The sequence below is a fragment of the Artemia sp. Qi Xiang Cuo genome, chromosome 15 (assembly GCF_049724085.1).
Source record: "Artemia sp. Qi Xiang Cuo chromosome 15, ASM4972408v1, whole genome shotgun sequence".
In the NCBI taxonomy this organism is placed as follows: Eukaryota; Metazoa; Arthropoda; class Branchiopoda; order Anostraca; family Artemiidae; genus Artemia; species Artemia sp. Qi Xiang Cuo.
In genome coordinates this window covers 14,401,547-14,422,811 of record NC_142808.1, presented here as the reverse complement: position 1 = coordinate 14,422,811, position 21,265 = coordinate 14,401,547, and the positions used below count along the sequence as shown (strand labels likewise).

At 31.2% G+C, this 21,265-nt stretch overlaps 1 protein-coding gene across 1 annotated transcript; it reads left to right on the top strand.

Moving 5' to 3' along the window:
- The first annotated feature begins 1,154 nt into the window (after window positions 1-1,154).
- Window positions 1,155-20,688, top strand: LOC148943362 (delta-like protein B). The gene is made up of 2 exons (XM_089101576.1): window positions 1,155-1,292; window positions 20,297-20,688. The coding sequence occupies exons 1-2, from the start codon at window positions 1,240-1,242 to the stop codon at window positions 20,616-20,618; spliced, it is 375 nt and encodes a 124-aa protein (XP_088957702.1). The 5' UTR covers window positions 1,155-1,239; the 3' UTR covers window positions 20,619-20,688.
- Window positions 20,689-21,265: the final 577 nt, after the last annotated feature.

Here is a 21,265-nt window from a genome sequence, read left to right as displayed (position 1 = left end):
AAATATAACCTCTTTGTTTTTTTCAAAACCGAATAAAAAGTTGAACACTTTTTCAACTCTGGAAATGATAAAACAGACCCTGTACTGGGTAGTGGTGTCTACAGAATCCCGTGTTTTTGTGGAAAATTTTACATTGGTTGGACCCATCAACAACTAGGTGAACGTTTGCATGAGCACAAAATTTCAATAGATAAGTCCCAGAGATTAAAAAATAACAATGACAACTTTGATTCGGCATTGGCTTCGAATATTTTCGAAAATCCGACCCATCTAGTTCTCTTTGACGAAGCAACCTTAATATCAACTGTTAATGGAATACCACAAACTTTTAAAGAGGTAATTGAGATAAAAATATATATGAACCAAAATTAAGCAATGAATAGAGATACTGGAGGTATTTCATTAAGTCAAATTTACGACGGTTTAATCTTGAAGGACTCAATCAATATTTTTACCCGAAAAAACTTAAAAGAACCTATTTGCATATCTAATGAAAACCGAAATTGTAGACCAGCTAAAATTATTGCATGACGAAAGATCCTTGTACTATCATCTTGGTAAATTTATTTTCATTTATTCCTGCCTGGTTTTTTATTCAGTGTCTGTTCTGTCTTTGTAAAGTAAACTTCGAAAGGTTAGAGTTTCGTGTTTTTTTTGTTTTTTTTTTTTTTTTTTTTTTTTTTTTTGTTTAGCACTGAGGACGACTTGGCGGAGGTCCTTGTCGAAATATTTGCTTATATTTTGTCATGTTCATGGTTCGCTGGCTGACAAAATCCTCGTTTTTTCACCATTTTTAATTTTATTTTTCATTTTGTTACTTTCTCTCTTCTCTGAGTTTCGTTTGTCATGTATAGCCAGTGTGGTCTAAGAATGTATTTTGAATTTGTGTTACAATTATGTTACGCTTTTGAATGATAAGTAGGCTAAGTTTCACATTTTCTGAGCAATCGATTTTTTTCCCCGTAAAAAGAATCCGCTGTTCCCATTTTAATTACACTAACATGAGTGTCGATATTCTTTCACATCACGGTCGTTTTATATTATCACACAATTACTCAGTTATTACGATTATAAAATACCCACTTCGCTTACTCGCATTGTAGGTTAAGAAAACATCATGAGCATAAGATTATTATTTGCTTAGTGACAAGTGACAATAATCAGTTAGTCACCTTACCAACTTTAAATTTCATCATATGAGTTCGAATCTTGTTCAGTCAACAGTCATACTGAACTGATATGGGGAAGTGGATAGCTAAAGGTTCAGGAACGAAAATTTATAATAAAAACAGGTAACAAATAATAAAAGCTACTGTCTTTATAATTTCTTTTTAAATATGTAATTATAAGATGATATATGTATTATTCTTTGGGTAACAACCTCACCCCCCCCTTTCTGATTGGTTGGACATAATATCAGGTTATGTACAAAACTTGCTCTTTTTAGATGGGATTATTAACAGCTGATATTGACAAAATATATGAAACTGTAAAAATGTGCCATTTTTTGGTTATAACCACTTATCACTGAGGAGGGTTAGTTGAGCCAGAATTTTCGATATTATGGTAGACTTTCCAAGTATCTTGGTCACTTTTTGACAATATACCCCCCCTCCCCATCTGTATTTTCAGAAAAGGGGCCATGATATTCGAAAATAGTATAAAATAAAGGATTTAATGGTCTGCTTGTGTGTTTAGCATGTCTTGTTTAGAAAAGGAAAATCACTTAATATTTGGCATTAGAAAAAGACAAAAAGACTAGTGCCCATTTTCATGAAGAAGATAAACAGTCTTATATCTGTATAGGGTAGGCTTGCTGTTTACTTAAGCACTGGTTCTTAGGGACCACGCTGATTGGGTTGGAGCCCGAGTCCCCTGAGAACTTAAATTTATTACAACTTAACGGAATTTCTTTATTAAGCTATAGGTTTTTTACTACCCCCCCCTAAGTTTTTTTTAATTAAACCATTTCCAGTTCGTTTTTATTAACTCACTGATCATTTTGTTACATCTTCCATTTATTTCTTTGTCACAAAAATTTTTAATTTGTGAACTATTTTCCAACGACTTCCGAATTTTCAGTTACTTCCCATATTTATCAGTATAGCACAACTGTATGAGTACTTTCTGAGGCTGTGTTAACTTAGTTTGTGATCTTGGATGAGACATAATATTTTTTTAATTGGAAAATTAAAAGTTGAAAATATGTTTTTTCCAGAATCTATAAATATAAGTGAAAATTAGGGGCAAAAAACGATTCATTTTTTCCTAAATTGATCTTTTTTACTTGTTTTCCTTAAGTCATCAGTAGAGATGCCTCAGGAGGTCCCGGGACTCACCCCTGCTGCCACCTACAACTTTTTTTACATAATTTATGTCTGTTTGTTGTCAGTGAGAATGAAAAAACAGGAATTTTGTCACATTTATGTCTGTTTTCATGGATGGTTATGTGTGTTGGTCGATTTATTTGATGTGTTTCATGGATGTTTTATGGTTTGTGTCAGTGAGAATTTGAAAAAACAGGAACTTTGTCACATTTATGTCTGTTTTCTTGGATGTCTTATGGATTTTGTCAGTGAGAATTTGAAAAACAGGAATTTTGTCACTTTCAAGGATTATTGAGTCATTAACCAGATCGTTTCCGGGCAAAGTTAATGACACTTCCTTCCTGTTGTTGTTCGAGGCAAAGTTAATGACACTTCCTTCCTGTTGTTGTTCGAGGCAGATGTTATGAGTTTCCGGCAAACAGTATTTGTTGTTGTTGTTCGAGCCAAATGTTATGAGTTTCCGGGAAACAGTTAGATCGCGTGTTTCCAATATTTGTTGTTGTTGTTCGAGCCAAATGTTATAAGTTTTCGGGAAACAGTTAGATCGCGTGTTTCCAATATTTGTTGTTGTTGCTCGAGGCAAATGTTATTAGTTTCCGGGAAACAGTTAGATCGCGTATTTCCAGTATTGGTTGTTGTTGTTCGAGGCAAATGTTATGAGTTTACGGGACACAGTTAGATCGCGTGTTTCCAGTATTTGTTGTTGTTGTTCGAGGCAGATGTTATGAGTTTCCGGGAAACAGTTAGATCGCGTGTTTCCAGTATTTGTTGTTGTTTCCGAGGCAAATGTCAAGGTCAATGTTGTTGTTGTTTTGGGCAAGCTCCCAGCGAATGTCAAGGGGAACCACGTGGTTAATGAGGTCAATGGTCTCTTTCTCCAGGTGTGTTTTTGGCACGCTCTCAGCGAATGTTATGATCCGAGTATTTGTTGTTGTTGTTGTTTTTGGCACGCTCTCAGCGAATGTTATGATCCAGAAATAGGAAATAGATTGTTTCCGGGCAAAGTTAATTAATGTCTGACAGATGACGTCAAGTTAATTAATGTCTATGGATTTCAACCAGAATTATTTCCGAGGCAAAGTTTAGATCACACATGACAGATGATGTCATGATTGATTGAATTGTCTCCGGCGCGAAGTTTATTAATGTCTGGAGTTCTTCCAGAAGAACTGTCTCTGTGCGAATGTTTAGATCTTACCGCGGGAATCAGGTTTCCAAATAATTTGAAATGCGCCAGCGCAGAGATGCCAAACAAGAGGAACTCGCAGAAATTACGTTTAGGGATAATTTTGATAAAACTATTTTAGCCATTTTATGGAATTATTTCGGCGAAACAGTTAGAGACATTATAAAAGATGATTTTAGAAAAGGTTTTAGAAGAGAATTTAATGGTAAAACTCTCTGCTCGTTATAATACACAAGTTCCATTTGAACAGTTTTGTGACGTTCTCTACCCCAACCCCAAAGGGTTCCAATCCTCCTACCCCAATCCCGAAGGAAGCCCCGGTACTCAAAGGTCCCCCAAGCTCCCAAAGGGCCCCCAGACCCCAAAGGCCCTCCCCAGACCCCCAAAGGCCCTCCCCGGGCCCCAAAGGCCCATCGAGCTCCCAAAAGACCACCGGGGTCCCAAAGGCCTTCACCCAGTCCCCAAATGTCCCCCAGGCTCCCAACTGGCCCCCCCGGCCCCCCAAGGCCCGCCCCCGGTCCCCAAAGGTCCCCCAGGCTCCCAAAAGGCCCCGGACCCCCAAAGGCCCCCCCCCCGATCCCCAAAGGTCCACCGGGATCCCAAAGGACCATTCAGTCCTCAAGGGCCTCCAGACCCACAAAGGCTCTCCCCGGGCTCCCATAGGACCACCCAGCCCTTGGTTTAGTTTTAGTTAGAAGTATAGAGTGTATTAGCTTAGAGTCATAACTTAGAGTTTTTGTTGAACCTCTAGTTTAGTTTAATTTTAGTTAAGAGTTTGATGTTTTACCTTTGAGTTTCAGTTAGAGTTTTAGTTTGGTTTAGTTTTAGTTAAGAGTTTGTAGTTTTAGCTTAGAGTCTTAGCTTAGTGTTTCAGTTAGAGTTCTTGTGTAGTTTATTTTTAGTTAAGAGTTTATAGTTTTAACTTAGAGTCTTATATTAGAGTTTTAGTTAGAGTGGAATTTTAGTTTATTTACAGTTAATAATTTATAGTTTTATCTTAGAGTCATAGCCTAGAGTTTTACTTAAAGTTATAGTTTGGCTAATTTTTAGTTAAGAGTTTTGAGTTTTTAGCTTAGAGTCTTAGCTTAGAATTTTTTTTTGTTAGAGTTCTATTTTAGTTTAATTTTATTTAAGATTTTGTTATATTAAATTTGAGTTTCAGTTATATCTATATTTTAGTTTATTTCCAGTTAAGATTTTAGATTTGTTATCTTAGTTTTTTTGCTTGATTTATAGTTTAGTTTAGTTTTAGTTAAGAGTTTAGATCTTTAGATTATATTAATATATTATAGGTGTTTTTTTTTTTATATTTTATTTTAAATTTATTTAAGATTTTTTTTTTTTACATTAGATTTTAAGTTATATTTATATTTTATTTTATTTTTAGTTAATAGTTTAGAGTTTTTAGCTTAGAGTCTTAGCTTATATTTTTTGTTGAATTTCTAGTTTAGTTTAGTTTTAGTTAATAGTTTATAGTTTTAGCTTAGAGTCGTAGCTTAGAGTTTTTGTTAGAGTTCTATTTTATTTTAATTTTATTTTAGAGTTTTATAGTATTCTTAACTTAGAGTTCTTTTTTTTATAGTTCTAGTTTATTTTAATTTTATTTAAGATTTTAATTTTTTTAAATTTGATTTTCAGTTAGAGTTTTAGTTTAGTTTTAGTTAAGAGTTTGGTGTCTTACCTTAGAGTCTTAGCTTAGAGTTTTAATTTGAGTTCTAGTTTAGTTTAGTTTTAGTTAAGATTTTAGAATTTTAGCTTAGAGTTTTTTGTTAGAGTTCTAGTTTAGTTTAATTTTAGCTAAGAGTTTGATTTTTTACGTCTGAGTTTCAGTTAGAGTTCTAGTTTAGTTTTAGTTAAGAGTTTGATGTTTTACCTTAATGTCTTAGCTTAGAGTTTTTAGTTAGAGTTCTAGTTTAGTTTAGTTTTGGTTAAGAGTTTAGAATTTTACCTTAGAGTCTTAGCTTAGAGTTTTTTTTAGAGTTCTAGTTTACTTTAGTTTTAGTTAAGAGTTTGTAGTTTTTGTTGAAGTTTTAGTTTATTTTAGTGTTATTTAATAGTTTAGAGTTTTAGCTTAGAGTCTTAGCTTAGAGTTTTTGTTAGAGTTGAAGTTTAGTTTATTAATAGTTAAGAGTTTAGAGTTTTAGCATAGAGTCTTATCTCAGAGTTTTTGTTAGAGTTCTAGTTTAGTTTACATGTAGTTAAGAGTTTAGAGTTTTATCTTAGAGACCTAGCTTAGAGTTTTAGTTTAGTTTAGTTTTAGTTAAGATTTTAGAGTTTTAGAATAGAGTCTTAGCAGAGAGGTTTTGTTAGAGTTGTAGTTTAGTTTAGTTTTAGTTACTAGTTTATAGTTTTATCCTAGAGTCTTATCTCAGAGTTATTGTTAGAGTTATAGTTTAGTTTTAGTTAAGAGTTTAGAATTTTAGCTTAGAGTCTTAGCTTGGAGTTTTATGTTAGAGTTCTTGTTTATTTTAGTTTTATTTAATAGCTTATATTTTTTAGATGAGAGTCATAGCATAGAGTTTTTGTTTAAGTTATAGTGTAGTTTAGTTTTAGTTAAGAGTTTAGAGTTTTAGCTTAGAGTCTTAGCTTAGAGTTTTAGTTAGAGTTGTAGTTTAGTTTAGTAATAGTTAAGAGTTTAGAGTTTTAGCATAGAGTCTTAGCTTAGAGTTTTTGTTAGAGTTCTAGTTTAGTTTACATATAGTTAAGAGTTTGGAGTTTTACCTTAGAGACCTAGATTAGAGTTTTAGTTTAGTTTAGTTTTAGTTAAGAGTTTAGAGTTTTTTAGCTTAGAGTCTTAGTTTAGAGTTTTTGTTTTATTTCTAGTGTAGTTTAGTTTTAGTTAATAGTTTTGTGTTTTAAATTATATTGTTTTTTTAATTTCTAGTTTAATTTATTTTTAGATAAGACTTTATAATTTTATCTTATAGTCTTAGCTTAGAGTTTTTTGTTAGAGTTCTAGTTTATTTTAGTTTTAGTTAAGAGTTTAGAGTTTTTAGCTGAGAGTCATAGCCTAGAGTTTTTGTCGAAGTTCTAGATTAGTTCAGTTTTACTTAAAAGTTTAGAGTTTTAGCTTAGAGTCTTATCTTAGAGTTTTTGTTAGAGTTGAAGTTTATTTTAGTTTTAGTTAAGAGCTAAGAGTTTTTAGCTTAGAGTCTTAGCTTAGAGGTTTTGTTAGAGTTCTAGTTTAGTTTAGATATAGTTAAGACTTTGGAATTTTATACCAGGTACTTAGCTTGGAGTTTTTGTTAGAGCCTAAGTTTTATTTCAGTAAAAGTTAAGAGTTTAGAGTTTTCGCTTAGAGTGATATCTTATAGTTTTTTTTAGAGTTCTAGTTAAGTTTAGATATATCTAATAGCTTGGATTATTTCCTTAGAGACCTAGCTTAGAATTTTAGTTTAGTTTAGTAATATTTAAGAGTTTAGAATTTTAGCTTAGAGTCTTAGCTTAGAGTTTTTGTTAGAGTTCTAGTTTAGTTTAGTTATAGTCAAGAGTTTGGTGTTTTACCATAGAGACTTAGCTTAGAGTTTTATTGTAGTTTTAGTTAAGATTTTAGAGTTTTAGCTTAGAGTCTTAGCAGAGAGTTTTTGTTAGAGTTCTAGTTTAGTTTAGTTTTAGTTAAGAGTTTAGAGTTTTAGCCTAGAGTCTTATCTCAGAGTTTTTGCTAGAGTTCTAGTTTATTTTTGATTTAGTTAAGAGTTTAGTGTTTTTAGCGTAGAGTCTAAGTTTAAAGTTTTTTGTTGAAGATATAGTTTAGTTTAGAGTTTTAGCTTATACTCAGAGTTTTAATTATAGTTCTAGTTTAGTTTAATTTTAGTTGAGAGTTTAGAGTTTTAGCTTAGATTCTTATCTTAGAGTTTTTTTTAGAGTTCTAATTTATTTTAGTTTTAGTTAAGAGTTTAGAGTTTTATCTTAGAGTCTTAGATTAGAGTTTTTGTTAGAGTTATAGTTTAATTTAGTTATAGTTTAGAGTTTGGTGTTCTACCCTAGAGACTTAGCTTAGAGTTTTAGTCTAGTTTAGTTTTACTTAAGAGTTTAGAGTTTTAGATTAGGGTCTTAGCTTAGAGTTTTTGCTAGAGTTCTAGTTTAGTTTAGTTTTAGTTAAGAGTTTAGTGTTTTTAGCTTAGATTATTAGTTTATATTTTTTGTTGAAGTTTAGTTTAGTTTTAGTTTAGAGTTTTATATTAGACTTAGAGTTTTTATTAGAGTTCTAGCTTATTTTAGTTATTTAAGAGTTTAGAGTTTTAGATTAAAGTCATAGCTTAGAGTTTTTGTTAGAGTTCTAGTTTAGTTTAGTTCTAGTTAATAGTCTTGAGTTTTACCTTAGAGTCTTAGCTTAGAGTTTTAGTTAGAGTTGAAGTTTAGTCTAGTTACTCTTAAGAATTTAGAGTTTTAGCTTAGAGTCATAGCTTAGAGTTTTACTTTAAGTTATAGTTTGGTTAAGTTTTAGTTAAGAGTTTCGAGTTTTAGCTGAGTCTTAGCTTAGAGTTTTTGCTAGAGTTCTAGTTTATTTTAGTTTTAGTTAAGAGTTTATAGTTTTACATTAGCGTCCTAGCTTAGAGTTTTTGTTAGATTTATATTTTACTTTAATTTTATTTAATAATTTTATATTTGAAATTTTAGTTTAATTTATATTTATATTTTATTTTAATTTTAGTTAATAGTTTATATTTTTAAATTGGAGTCTTAGATTAGAGTTTTAGTTAGAGTTCTAGTTTTGTTCAGTTTTAGTTAAGAGTTTATAATTTTAGCTTAGAGTATTAGTTCAGAGTCTTTGTTAGAGTTCTAGTTTATTTTAGTTTTATTTAATAGTTTATAGTTTTACAATTGAGTTTAAGTTAGAGTTCTAGTTTAGTTTAGTTTTAATTAAGATTTTAGAGTTTTTACCTTAGAATCCTAGCTTAGAGTTTTTGTTGAAGTTCTAGTTTAGTTTATTTTTATTTAATAGCTTAGATTTTTTGTTATTTTTATAGTTTAGTTTAATTTTATTTAATAGGTTAGAGTTTTAGCTTAGAGTTTTTTGTTAGAGTTCTAGTTTACTTTAATTTTAGTTAAGAGTTTTATTTTTTTACCTTTGGGTTTCAATTAGAGTTCTAGTTTAGTTTTAGTTAAGAGTTTGGTGTTTTACCTTAGAGTTTCAGTTATAGTTCTAGTTTAGTTTTAGTTAAGAGTTTGGTGTTTTACCTTAGAGTCTTAGCTTAGAGTTTTTTTGTTAGGGTACTAGTTTAGTTTAATTTTAGTTAAGAGTTTGATTTTGTACCTCTGAGTTTCAGTTAGAGTTCTAGTTTAGTTTTAGTTAAGAGTTTGGTGTTTTACCTTAGAATCTTAGCTTAGAGTTTTTATGTAGTGTTCGGGTTTAGTTTAGTTTTGGTTAAAAATTTAGAATTTCAGCTTAGAGGCTTAGCTTAGAGTTTTTTTTATAGATCTAGATTAGTTTAGTTTTAGTTAAGAGTTTAGTTTTTAACATAGAGTCTTAGCTTATAGTTTTTATTTAAGTTTTAGTTTATTTTAGTTTTAGTTAATAGTTTAGAGTTTTAGCTTAGAGTCTTAGCTTAGAGTTTATGTTATAGTTGAAGTTTAGTTTAGTAATAGTTAAGAGTTTGGTGTTTTACCGTAGACTCATAGCTTAGAGTTTTTGTTAGAGTTCTAGTTTAGTTTAGTTTTAGTTGAGAGTTTAGAATTTTAGATTATAATCTTATCTTAGAGTTTTGTTAGATTTCTAGTTTAGTTCAGTTTTAGTCAAGAGTTTAGAGTTTTTAGCTTAGATTCTTTGCTTAGAGTTTTTTTGAAGCTATAGTTTAGTTTAGTTCTAATTAAGAGTTTATAGTTTCAGATTAGTGTCTTATCTTAGATCTTTTGTAAGAGTTATAGTTTATTTTAGATTTAGTCAGGAGTTTAGAGCCTTGTCCTATAGTCTTAGATAGGATTTGTATATAGAGTTTAATTTTAGTTTATTTATAGTTAAGAATTTAGAGTTTTTAGCTTAGAGTCGTAGTTTAGAGTTTTTGTTATAGTCCTAGTTTAGTTTAGTTAAGAGTTTAGAGTTTTATAATAGAGTCATAGGTTAGAGTTTTTATTGAAGTTGAAGTTTAGTTTAGTCATAGTTAAGAATTTAGAGTTTTTATCTTAGAGTCATAGCTTAGAGTTTTTGAAGTTTGAGTTTAGTTTAGTTAATAGTTTAGAGTTTAACCTTAGAGTCTTAGCTTAGAGTTTTACTTAGAGTTGAAGTTTATTTTACTTATAGGTAAGGGTTTAGAGTTTTAGCTTGGAGTCTTAACTTAGAGTTCTAGCTTAGTTTAGTTTTAGTTAAGAGTTTAGAGTTTTACCTTAAAGTCTTAGCTTATTGTTTTATTTAGAGTTCTAGTTTAGTTTAGTTTTAGTTAAGAGTTTTGAGTTTTACCTTAAAGTCTTAGATTAGAGTTTTAGTTAGGGTTGAAGTTCCCTATAGTTAATTTATATTTAAGAGTTTATAGTATTATCTTATAGTATTAGCTTAGAGTTTTATTTAGAGTTATTGTTTAGTTTATTTCTAGTTAAGAGTTATATACCTTTAACAGAATAGTATCTTAGAAATTTATTTAGAGTTGAAGTTTAGTCCAAACTAGCATAACCACAATATTGCATAGAAATACCAAAACCATAGGTTAGGTTAGGTCAGGTTAGAAGTTTGGTTTCTCCACGTCTAAGTTAGGTTATATCAGGTTAGATTAACTTGAGCGCTCAGGATAAGGTAACCTAATCTAACCTAACTTAAACGTGGAGAAACCAAACTTCTAACCTGACCTAACCTAACCTATGGTTTTGGTATTTCTATGCAATATTGTGTAATTTTGTGGTTATGCTAGTTTGGACTAAACTTCAGCTCTAACTAAATCTCTAAGCTAAGATTCTATGCTAAAGCTATAACTCTTAACTAAAACTAAACTAAACAATAACTCTAACTAAAACTCTAAGCTAAGACTCTAAGCTAAAACTATAAACTCTTAACTATAACTAAACTAAACGAAACTTCAACCCTAACTAAAACTCTAATCTAAGACTTTAAGGTAAAACTCAAAGCTCTTAACTAAAACTAAACTAAACAAGAACTCTAAATAAAACAATAAGGTAAGACTTTAAGGTAAAACACTAAACTCTTAACTAAAACTAAACTAAGTTATAACTCTAACTAAAACTCTAAGCTAAGACTCCAAGCTAAAACTATAAACCCTTAACTATAAGTAAACTAAACTTCAACTCTAAGCGAAACTCTAAGCTAAGACTCTAAGGTTGAACTCTAAACTCTTAACTAAACTAAACTAGAACTTCAAAAACTCTAAGCTATGCCTCTAAGATAAAAACTCTAAATTCTTAACTATAACTAAACTAAACTTCAACTTCAACAAAAACTCTAAGCTATGACTCTATGATAAAACTCTAAACTCTTAACTAAACTAAAGTAGGACTATAACAAAAACTCTAAACTACGACTCTAAGCTAAAAACTCTAAATTCTTAACTATAAATAAACTAAACTTCAACTCTAAATATAACTCTAAGATAATACTCTAAGATAAAACTCTAAACTCTTAACTAAAACTAAACTAAACTAAAACTCTAACAAAAACTCTAAGCTAAGAATCGAAGCTAAAACTATAAACTCTTAACTAAAACTAAACTAAAATATAGATTAAAAAAAAACTATAAGATATTAATATAATCTAAAAAATCTAAACTCTTTACTAAAACTAAACTAAACTAGAAATCTAATAAAAACTATAAGCTAAGAGTCTAAGCTAAAATTCTAAACTCTCAACTAAAACTAAACTAAACTAGAACTCTAACTAAAACTCTAAGCTAAGACTCCAAGCTAAAACTCTAAACTATTAACTATAAGTAAACTAAACTAAAACTTCAACAAAAACTCTAATCTATGACTCAATGCTAAAACACTAAACTCATAGCTAAAACTAAACTAAACGAGAACTCTAACTAAAACTCTAAGCTAAGACTCTAGGCTAAAATTCTTAGCTATTAACTAAAGCTAAACTAAACTAGATCTCTAACTAAAAACTCTAAGCTAAGACTCTAAGCTAAAACTCTAAACTCTTAACTAAAACTAAACTAGAACTCTAACTGAAACTCAAAGGTACAAAACTCTAAACTCTTAACTAAAATTAAACTAAACTAGAACTCTCAACAAAAACTCTAAGCTAAGACTCTAATCTAAAAACTCTAAACTCTTAACTAAAACTAAACTAAACTAGAACTCTAATTGAAACTCAAATGTAAAACTACAAACTATTAACTAAAACTAAAATAAACTAGAATTGTAACAAAAACTCTGAACTAATACTCTAAGCTAAAATTCTAAACTCTTAACTAAAACTAAACAAAACTAGAACTCTAACTAAAACTCTAAGCTAAGACTCCAAGGTAGAACGCTAAATTCTTAACTAAAAGTAAACTAAACTAGAACTCTAACTGAAACTCAAAGGTAAACTATCAAATTCTTAACTAAAATTAAACTAAACTAGAAATCTAACAAAAACTCTAAGCTAGGACTCTAAGTTAAAACTCTAATCTCTTAAATAAAACTAAACTAAACTAGAACTCTAGCAAAAACACTAAGATAAGAGTGAGCTAAAACTCTAAACTCTTAACTAAAACTTAACCAAACTATAACTTAAAGTAAAACTCTAAGCTACGACTCCAAGCTAAAACTCTAAATTCTTAAAAGTAACTAAACTAAACTTCAAATCTAACTAAAACTCAAAGCTAAGACTCTATGGTAAAACTCTAAACTCTTAACTAAAACTAAACTAAACTAGAACTCTAACAAAAACTCTAAGCTATGACTCTAAGCTAAGACTCTAAACTCTTAGCTAACTAAACTAAACTAAAACTCTAATTAAAACTCTAAGTCTAAGCTAAGACTCTAAACTAAAACTAAACTAAACTTCAACAAAAACTCTAAAATAAGACTCTAAGCTAAAAACACTAAACTATTAACTAAAACTAAACTAAACTAGAACTCTAGCAAAAACTATAAGCTGAGACCCTAATCTAAAACTCTAAACTCTTAATTAAAACTAAACTAGACCAAAACTCTAAGATAAGTCTCTAGGGTAAAACACCAACCTATTAACTAAAACTAAACTAAACTAAAACTATAACAAAAACACTAAGATAAGAGTCTAATATAAAACTTAAAACTATCAACTAAAAGTTAACTAAACTATAACTCTAACAAAAACTCTAAGCTAAGACTCTAAGCTAAAACTCTAAACTAAGCTAGACCTGCAACAAAAAAATCAAAACTAAGACTCTAAGCTAAAAACTCTAAACTCTTAACTAAAACTAGAATAAACTAGAACTCTAACAAAAACTCTTAGATAAGACTCTAGGCTAAAACTCTAAACTCTTAACTAAAACTAAACTAAACTAGAACTCTAACAAAAACTCTCTGCTAAGACTCTAAGCTAAAACTCTAAAATCTTAATTAAAACTAAACTAAAACTCTAAGCTAAGTCTCTATGGTAAAACACCAAACTCTTAACTATAACTGAACTAAACTAGAACTCTAACAAAAACTGTAAGCTAGGACTCCAAGCTAAAAAACTCTAAACTCTTAACTATTACTAAACTAAACTAAAATTCTAAGCTAGGTCTCTAAGGTAATACTCCAAACTCATAACTATATGTAAACTAAACAAGAACTCTAACAAAAACTCTAAGCTAAGACTCTATGCTAAAACTCTAAACTCTTAACTATTACTAAACTAAACTTCAACTCTAACAAAAACTCTAAGCTAAGTCCCTAGGGTAAAACTCCAAAGTCTTAACTACATCTAAAGTAAACTAGAACTCTAACAAAACCTCTAAGCTAAGACTCTAAGCTAAAAACTCTAAGCTCTTAACTATAACTAAAATAAACTTGAACTCTAACAAAAACTCTAAGATAAGACTCTAAGCTAAAACTCTAAACTTTTAACTAAAACTAAACTAATTTAGAACATCGACAAAAACTCTAGGCTATAACTCTCAGCTAAAAACTCTAAACTCTTAATTAAAACTAAATTAAAATAGAACTATAACAAAAAACTATAGTATAAGACTCTAAGCTAAAACTATAAACTATAAAATACAAATAAACTAGAATAGAAAATCGAAAACAAGACTAAGTTAAAAAAGCAAACTATTAAATCAAAATAAATTAAAATAGAAATCTAACAAAAATATTAAAATAATAATCTAAGCTAAAAAACTATAGACTCTAAACTAAAACTAAACTAAACTAAAACTCTAAGCTAGGTCTCTAATGTAAAAATCTAAAATATTAACTACATGTAAACTAAACTAGAACTCTAACAAAAACTCTAGGCTAAGACTCTATGCTAAAACTATAAACTCTTAACTATTACTAAACTAAACTTCAACTCTAACAAAAACTCTAAGCTAAGACTCTAAGTTAAAACTCTAAACTATTAACTAAAACTAAACTAGAACTTCAACAAAAACTCTATGCTATGACTCTCAGCTAAAAACTCTAAGCTCTTAACTAAAACTAAAATAAACTAGAACTCTAACATAAAACTCTAAGCTAAGACTCTAAGTTAAAATTCTAAACTCTTAACTAAAACTAAACTAGAACTCTAACAAAAACTCTGAGATAAGACTCTAGGCTAAAACTCTAAACTCGAAAATAAAACTAAACTAAACTAAAACTCTAACAAAAACTCTCTGCTAAAACTCTAAGCTAAAACCCTGAAGTCTTAACTTAAACTAAACTAAACTAAAACTCTAAGATAGGTCTATAATATAAAACTCTAAACTCTTAACTAAATGTAAACTAAACTAGCACTCTAACAAAAACTCTAATCTTAGACTCTATGCTAAAACTCTAAACTCTTGACTATTAATAAACTAAACTAGAAATCTAACAAAAACTCTAATTTATGACTAAGCTAAAACTCGAAACTATTAAATAAAACTAAAATAAACTAAAACTTCAACAAAAACTCTAAACTACCAAAATTAAAATAAACTAAAACTCTAAAAAAACTCTAAGATAAGACACTATGCTAAAACTCTAAACTCTTAACTAAAAATAAACTAAACTGGAACTCTAACTAAAAACTCTAAGCTAAGACATTAAGGTAAAACACCAAACTCTTAACTAAAACTAAACTAGAACTCTATCTGAAACTCAGAGGTAAAAAATCAAACTCTTATCTAAAATTAAACTAAACTAGAACTCTAACAAAAAACACTAAGCTAAAATTCTAAAATCTTAAGTAAAACTAAACTAAACTAGAACTCAAATTAAAACTCTAAGCTAAGACTCTAAGGTAAAACACCAAACTCTTAACTAAAACTAAACTAAAACTCTAACTGAAACTCAAAGGTAAAAAAATCAAACTCTTAACTAAAATTAAACTAAACTAGAACTCTAACAAAAAAAACTCTAAGCTAAGACTAAGCTAAAACTCTAAAATAAAATCAAACTAAACTAGAACTCTAACAAAAACTCTAAGCTAAGACTCTAAGCTAAAACTAAAAACTCTTAACTAAAAATAAAATATAATATAAAAAAAAAACAAAATAAAATATTATAATATAATATAAAAAAAATAATTTATTAAATAAAAATAAAATAACACATAACTATAAATTAAACTAAAATTTAAAACAACAAACTATTAACTAAAATTAAACTAAACTAGAACTCTAACAAAAACTCTAAGCTAAAAACTCTAAATTATTAACTAAAACTAAACTAAACTATAGCTTCAGCAAAAACTCTAAGCTAAAAACTCTAAAATCTTAACTGAAACTAAAATAAACTAGAACTCTAACTGAAACTCTAATGTAATACATCAAACTCTTAACTAAAATTAAACTAAACTAGAACTCTAACAAAAAAATTCTAAGCTAAGACTCTAAGCTAAAACTCAAAACTCTTAACTAAAACTTAGCCAAACTATAACTTTAAGTAAAACTCTAGGCTATGACTCTAAGATAAAACTCTAAATTCTTAACTGAAACTAAACTAAACTTCAACTCTAACTAAAACTCTAAGCTAAGACTCTAAGGTAAAACTCTAAACTCTTAACTAAAACTAAACTACACAATAACTCTAACTTAAACACTAAGCTAGGACTCTAATCTAAAGCTACAAACAATTAACTAAAACTAAACGAAACTAAAACTCTAACTGAAACTCAAAGGTAAAACATCAAACTCTTAACTAAAATTAAACTAAACTAGAGCTTCAACAAAAACTCTAAGTTATGACTCTAAGCTAAAACACTCTATACTTCTAACTAAAACTAAACCAAGGGCTGGGTGGTCCTTTGGGAGCCCGGGGAGAGCCTTTGTGGGTCTGGAGGCCCTTGAGGACCGAATGGTCCTTTGGGAGCCCGGTGGACCTTTGGGACCGGGGGAGGGCCTTTGGGGTCTGGGGGGCCAGTTGGGAGCCTGGGGGACATTTGGGGACTGGGTGAAGGCCGTTAGGACCCCGGTGGTCTTTTGGGAGCTCGATGGGCCTTTGGGGGCCCGGGGTGGGCCTTTGGGGGTCTGGGGAGGGCCTTTGGGGTCTGGGGGCCCTTTGGGAGCTTGGGGGACCTTTGAGTACCGGGGCTTCCTTCGGGATTGGGGTAGGAGGATTGGAACCCTTTGGGGTTGGGGTAGAGAAGGTCACAAAACTGTTCAAATGGAAATTGTGTATTATAACGACCAGAGAGTTTTACCATTAAATTCTCTTCTAAAACCTTTTCTAAAATCAACTTTTATAATGTCTCTAACTGTTTCGCCGAAATAATTCCATAAAATGGCTAAAACAGTTTCGCCAAAATTATCCCTAAACTTAATTTCAGCGAGTTCCTCTTGTTTGGCATCTCTGCGCTGGCGCATTTCAAATTATTTGGAAACCTGATTCCCGCGCTAAGATCTAAACATTCGCTCAGAGACAGTTCTTCTGGAAGAACTCCAGACATTAATAAACTTCGCGCCGGAGACAATTCAATCAATCCAGACATCATCTGTCATGTGTGATCTAAACTTTGCCTCGGAAACAATTCTGGTCAAAATCCAAAGACATTAATTAACTTGACATCATCTGTCAGACATTAATTAACTTTTCCCGGAAACAATCTATTTCCTATTTCTGGATCATAACATTCGCTGAGAGCGTGCCAAAAACAACAACAACAACAAATACTCGGATCATAACATTCGCTGAGAGCGTGCCAAAAACACACCTGGAGAAAGAGACCATTGACCTCATTAACCACGTGGTTCCCCTTGACATTCGCTGGGAGCTTGCCCAAAACAACAACAACATTGACCTTGACATTTGCCTCGGAAACAACAACAAATACTGGAAACACGTGATCTAACTGTTTCCCGAAAACTCATAACATTTTCCTCTAACAACAACAACAAATACTGGAAACACGCGATCTAACTGTATCCCGGAAACTCATAACATTTGAATCGAACAACAACAAAAAATACTGGAAACACGCGATCTAACTGTTTCCCGGACACTCATAAAATTTGACTCGAGCAACAACAACAAATATTGGAAACACGCGATCTAACTGTTTCCCGAAAACTCATAACATTTGGCTCGAACAACAACAACAAATATTGGAAACACGCGATCTAGCTGTTTCCCGGAAACTCATAACATTTGGCTCGAACAACAACAACAAATACTGTTTGCCGGAAACTCATAACATCTGCCTCGAACAACAACAAGAAGGAAGTGTCATTAACTTTGCCTCGAACAACAACAGGAAGGAAGTGTCATTAACTTTGCCCGGAAACGATTTGGTTAATGACTCTATAATCAATGAAAGTGACAAAATTCCTGTTTTTCAAATTCTCACTGACAAAATCCATAAAACATCCAAGAAAACAGACATAAATGTGACAAAGTTCCTTTTTTTTCAAATTCTCACTGACAAAAACCATAACAACATCCATAAATGTGAAAAAATTCCTGTTTTTCAAATTCTCACTGACAAAAACCATAAAACATCCATGAAAAACATCAAATAAATCGACCAACACACATAACCATCCATGAAAACAGACATAAATGTGACAAAATTCCTGTTTTTTCATTCTCACTGACAACAAACAGACATAAATTATGTAAAAAAAGTTGTAGGTGGCAGCAGGGGTGAGTCTCGGGACCTCCTGAGGCATCTCTACTGTCATCGACTTATTTCGCTTATGCATTCAAAACCTAGATAAATTTGGTGTTTATGATGTGTAAACCCAATGTTTTTTATGCCCCTCTCATTCACTTATATTAATATATTCTTGAGAAAAAAAAATTCTCTACCTTTTAGTTCAATTTGAAAGTGAGTTTTTTTTTTTATTGTTTGACCACCTCCCCTAAAATTTCTTTGTACGTTCCTGGAATTGTGAGACCCATCAAAACAGCTTTAGGCTAGCATGCTTGTGGTTGATTTATATGAACTCTTCTTTTATTTCTTGATTTCTTTTGGTTTGTAGTTACAATTCAAATTATAAACAATAAATGGAACAACAGGGAAATTTTTATACAAAACAGTGAAACGCAACTTTTAAAAGAATATTTCGACCCTATATCCAAGGGCCGTACTAAAAAAAACAAACAAAGAAAAAAACAATATAAAAGAAACTTACATTAAAATTCGCTCATTAAAACTGAAAAAAGTTCTTTTAAAATTTTCAAAACAGCCCTAATATCATTACTTCAAGAAAGTTCAACCAGGACTGGTTGACATAGGGTCGAAATACTCATTTAAAAATTGTGTTCCACTGTCTTGTATACAAATTTCCCTGCTGTTCTACTTGTTGTTTATGATGGAAAGGCAGTGTGGTCTTCGTCGCTATTTACAATTCAAATTACAAACGGAAAAGGGCATTTTATGTAAATGACTGCTGTTTTGTATAGGAACTGAAGACAACGATTGAAATATTTTTTGTTCGATAAAATAAGAACAAAACAAAAACTCTGTCACTCGGAATTACTCAAATCTTCATGTAGAAGCGATGCAAATTTGAAGCTGGAGGAGGCGCGACTGAGACCGAGCCAATCTAAAATATTAGACGGGAAGGGAGCGATTAAAGTGATTTTTTGGGTCTTTTTAAGAAGCTAGATTTATTAAGATTGTTTAAGTTGAAGTTTAACAATTAAAAAATTCTAGTTGGTTGTCTTCTTTTCTGAAAAACTCCAAGTTGTCGTGTGCTTATTGATTTGCCTTTTATCTTGTACGTATTACTCATCAACTTTTAGTTCAAGCAAATAGATTCAAAGACTTTTGGTTTAAAACACCAATAATGTCAATACAAAAAACGACAAAATAAACAAAATAGTAGCCTGGGGTTATATATACGCATCTAGGGGGGGGGTGTCTGTCTGTTGTGCAGGTAAACCGGACGCAGTACTTACAGTTGAATAAATAGGAAATTCCTAAAGGTAAAGAAGCATAAATTGTTATTATTATATTCCCTCTTAGGCATCTTTTAAAGGTTGGAGGGAAGATTTTAATAATATGTTTTTTATTATATAAAAATAAAATAATAATATAATAATAATAAAAATACATTTTTCAAATTATATAGGCAACAAAAGTCCCCTCCCTCCTTTAAGTACCGCTCTTGATAGCGAAATTAAGGCACCCTGCCTTGAAAAGAGACTTTCCTATCAAAAGTTACGAAAAAGTTACGTTTTAAGAGTTTGGACGATACGAAATTTTTTGGTCTGGGGGCAACACTGCCTGTGTAAACCTATGTCTAGATCTTTTCTATATGCCTTTTATATTGGCTGATGTAACGGTTTACATAATTTCTCAAAGATAGTCAATAACAGTCGGTACATGGTCTTTATTTAATAATGTGAGAATAGACATACACAGAAAATAAGTTAGCAGAAGAACAACTAACTAAGACTAAGGCGAAAGATGGACTGCCTTCCAAAGCATACCCTTGGCCCCCAACTCTCTAGAATACGAAGTCCCAGCGACTGGCTGTTCGACTGGTCTGGGAACAAACCGTTCACACGATAAGCTGTGGCCCTCCCGGAAGACCCCCTAGAGAAGCTATTGTTGACATATACATTGCTAACTCTGTTAGTAACGAGACACCAGGAAAAGCTTCTTGAATTTACGTTTCAAAGACTTTACACCTGTCTGTCCACCGAAACACCCTATGTAAACTTTCTCAGGAGATTAAGAATAGGGTTTTAATCAATTAGCATAAAGTAGGAAGCCTAAACAAACTTACAACCTAAATGACTTGAAAATGTAACAATCATTGGATATTTTATTGATAAAAAAGCGAAAGGCCCAGGGGAGAATGTTCTACTCCTGGTGATTTGAAAAATGAAAACTGATTATGAAGTTTTTATTGTTGTCTATTATCTTCATTACTCGGTTCATTACAATCTTTCCTCTTGTAACTGCACAGTAAGCCCCCCTCCTCCGCCTCTGAAGACATGTTAGAAAATAACTCTGTTAGAAATTTTTTTTTGACCAATCAGTGAAATGTCTGGAGTTCTGATTGTCCAGTCTTCAGCCTAAAGGCTACCTATGATTATTTTTTTTTGTTTCTTTAACAACCCTTATCAGTCTTTTCTCTTCCAAACTATATATTCCCGTTGTATCGGCCCCCCCCCATTGTTTCTTGTCTAGCTAACCTATTTTCCGTGAAAGAAAAAGTGTTTTCTTTTTAATTCGAAAACAAACTCGTTCTAAACTTATATACTTTTTATGTATTTTTAATTTATTAAATTATTAAATTTTTTACAGGTGTAAACTCGGATGGCACGGAAAGTTGTGTGACCAATGCATAAGATATCCAGGTTGTTTGCATGGAACCTGCCAGCAGCCCTGGCAGTGTCAGTGTAATGAAGGTTGGGGTGGATGGTTCTGCGATCAAGATTTGAACTACTGCACGAATCACAGACCGTGCAAAAACGGAGGAGAGTGTGCCAATACTGGACAGGGGTCATATACTTGCAAATGTGCTGAGGGATATACTGGGACAGATTGCGAGATTATCAAGGATGATTGCGAGCACCAGCCTTGCCTCAATGGAGGGCTTTGCAAGGTAAGCTTTGTATTTATATAATGTATACTTGAACTTCAATTTATCTTATTATTATATTTTGACGCTAAGTATTATATTTCATAGGCTTTATCATTTACTACAAAGATGTGTATATTTGCTCAGGCACATATGAATTAAATCGCTTCGGATGGGGGGGGGGGGGTTTAAAGCCTGGAAAGACTACGAAAAACAAGCAATCATAGTTGAAATATATAAGGGAAATTGCAAAAAATATTGGAGGCGTGCGACGGAAGCTTCCCTGTTTAGGTGCTTGCTTTACACATTTTATAATAAGTTTAATCTGAATACGATCTGTGTGAGTTTCGCAGTAATCATAATCAGTGTCTTAGTCCATTTCATAGTACACGGAATAGGGTTATTGAGCTCCCTCTTCCTCAATACCCATCTCTTCACGCTAAAATCTTTTTAAGAACTTTTAAAAAAGTTTTTGATTCAATTACACAGCCCTTGTGTTTCAAGAATAGTTCTTAAAAGATATTAGACCAAAGGTCAAACATTAGTGTAGAGGGGGGAGTAGCCCCCGTCGTATACGGAATAATTTCTGTTCGTTTTAAGTTTTAATGTCGCTCCTTACTTTCGGTAGAAAAAACTTTTTTTTTTATTTCTGATTGTTTTTTAGACAATCCCAGGAAATTCACCCCTTCTAT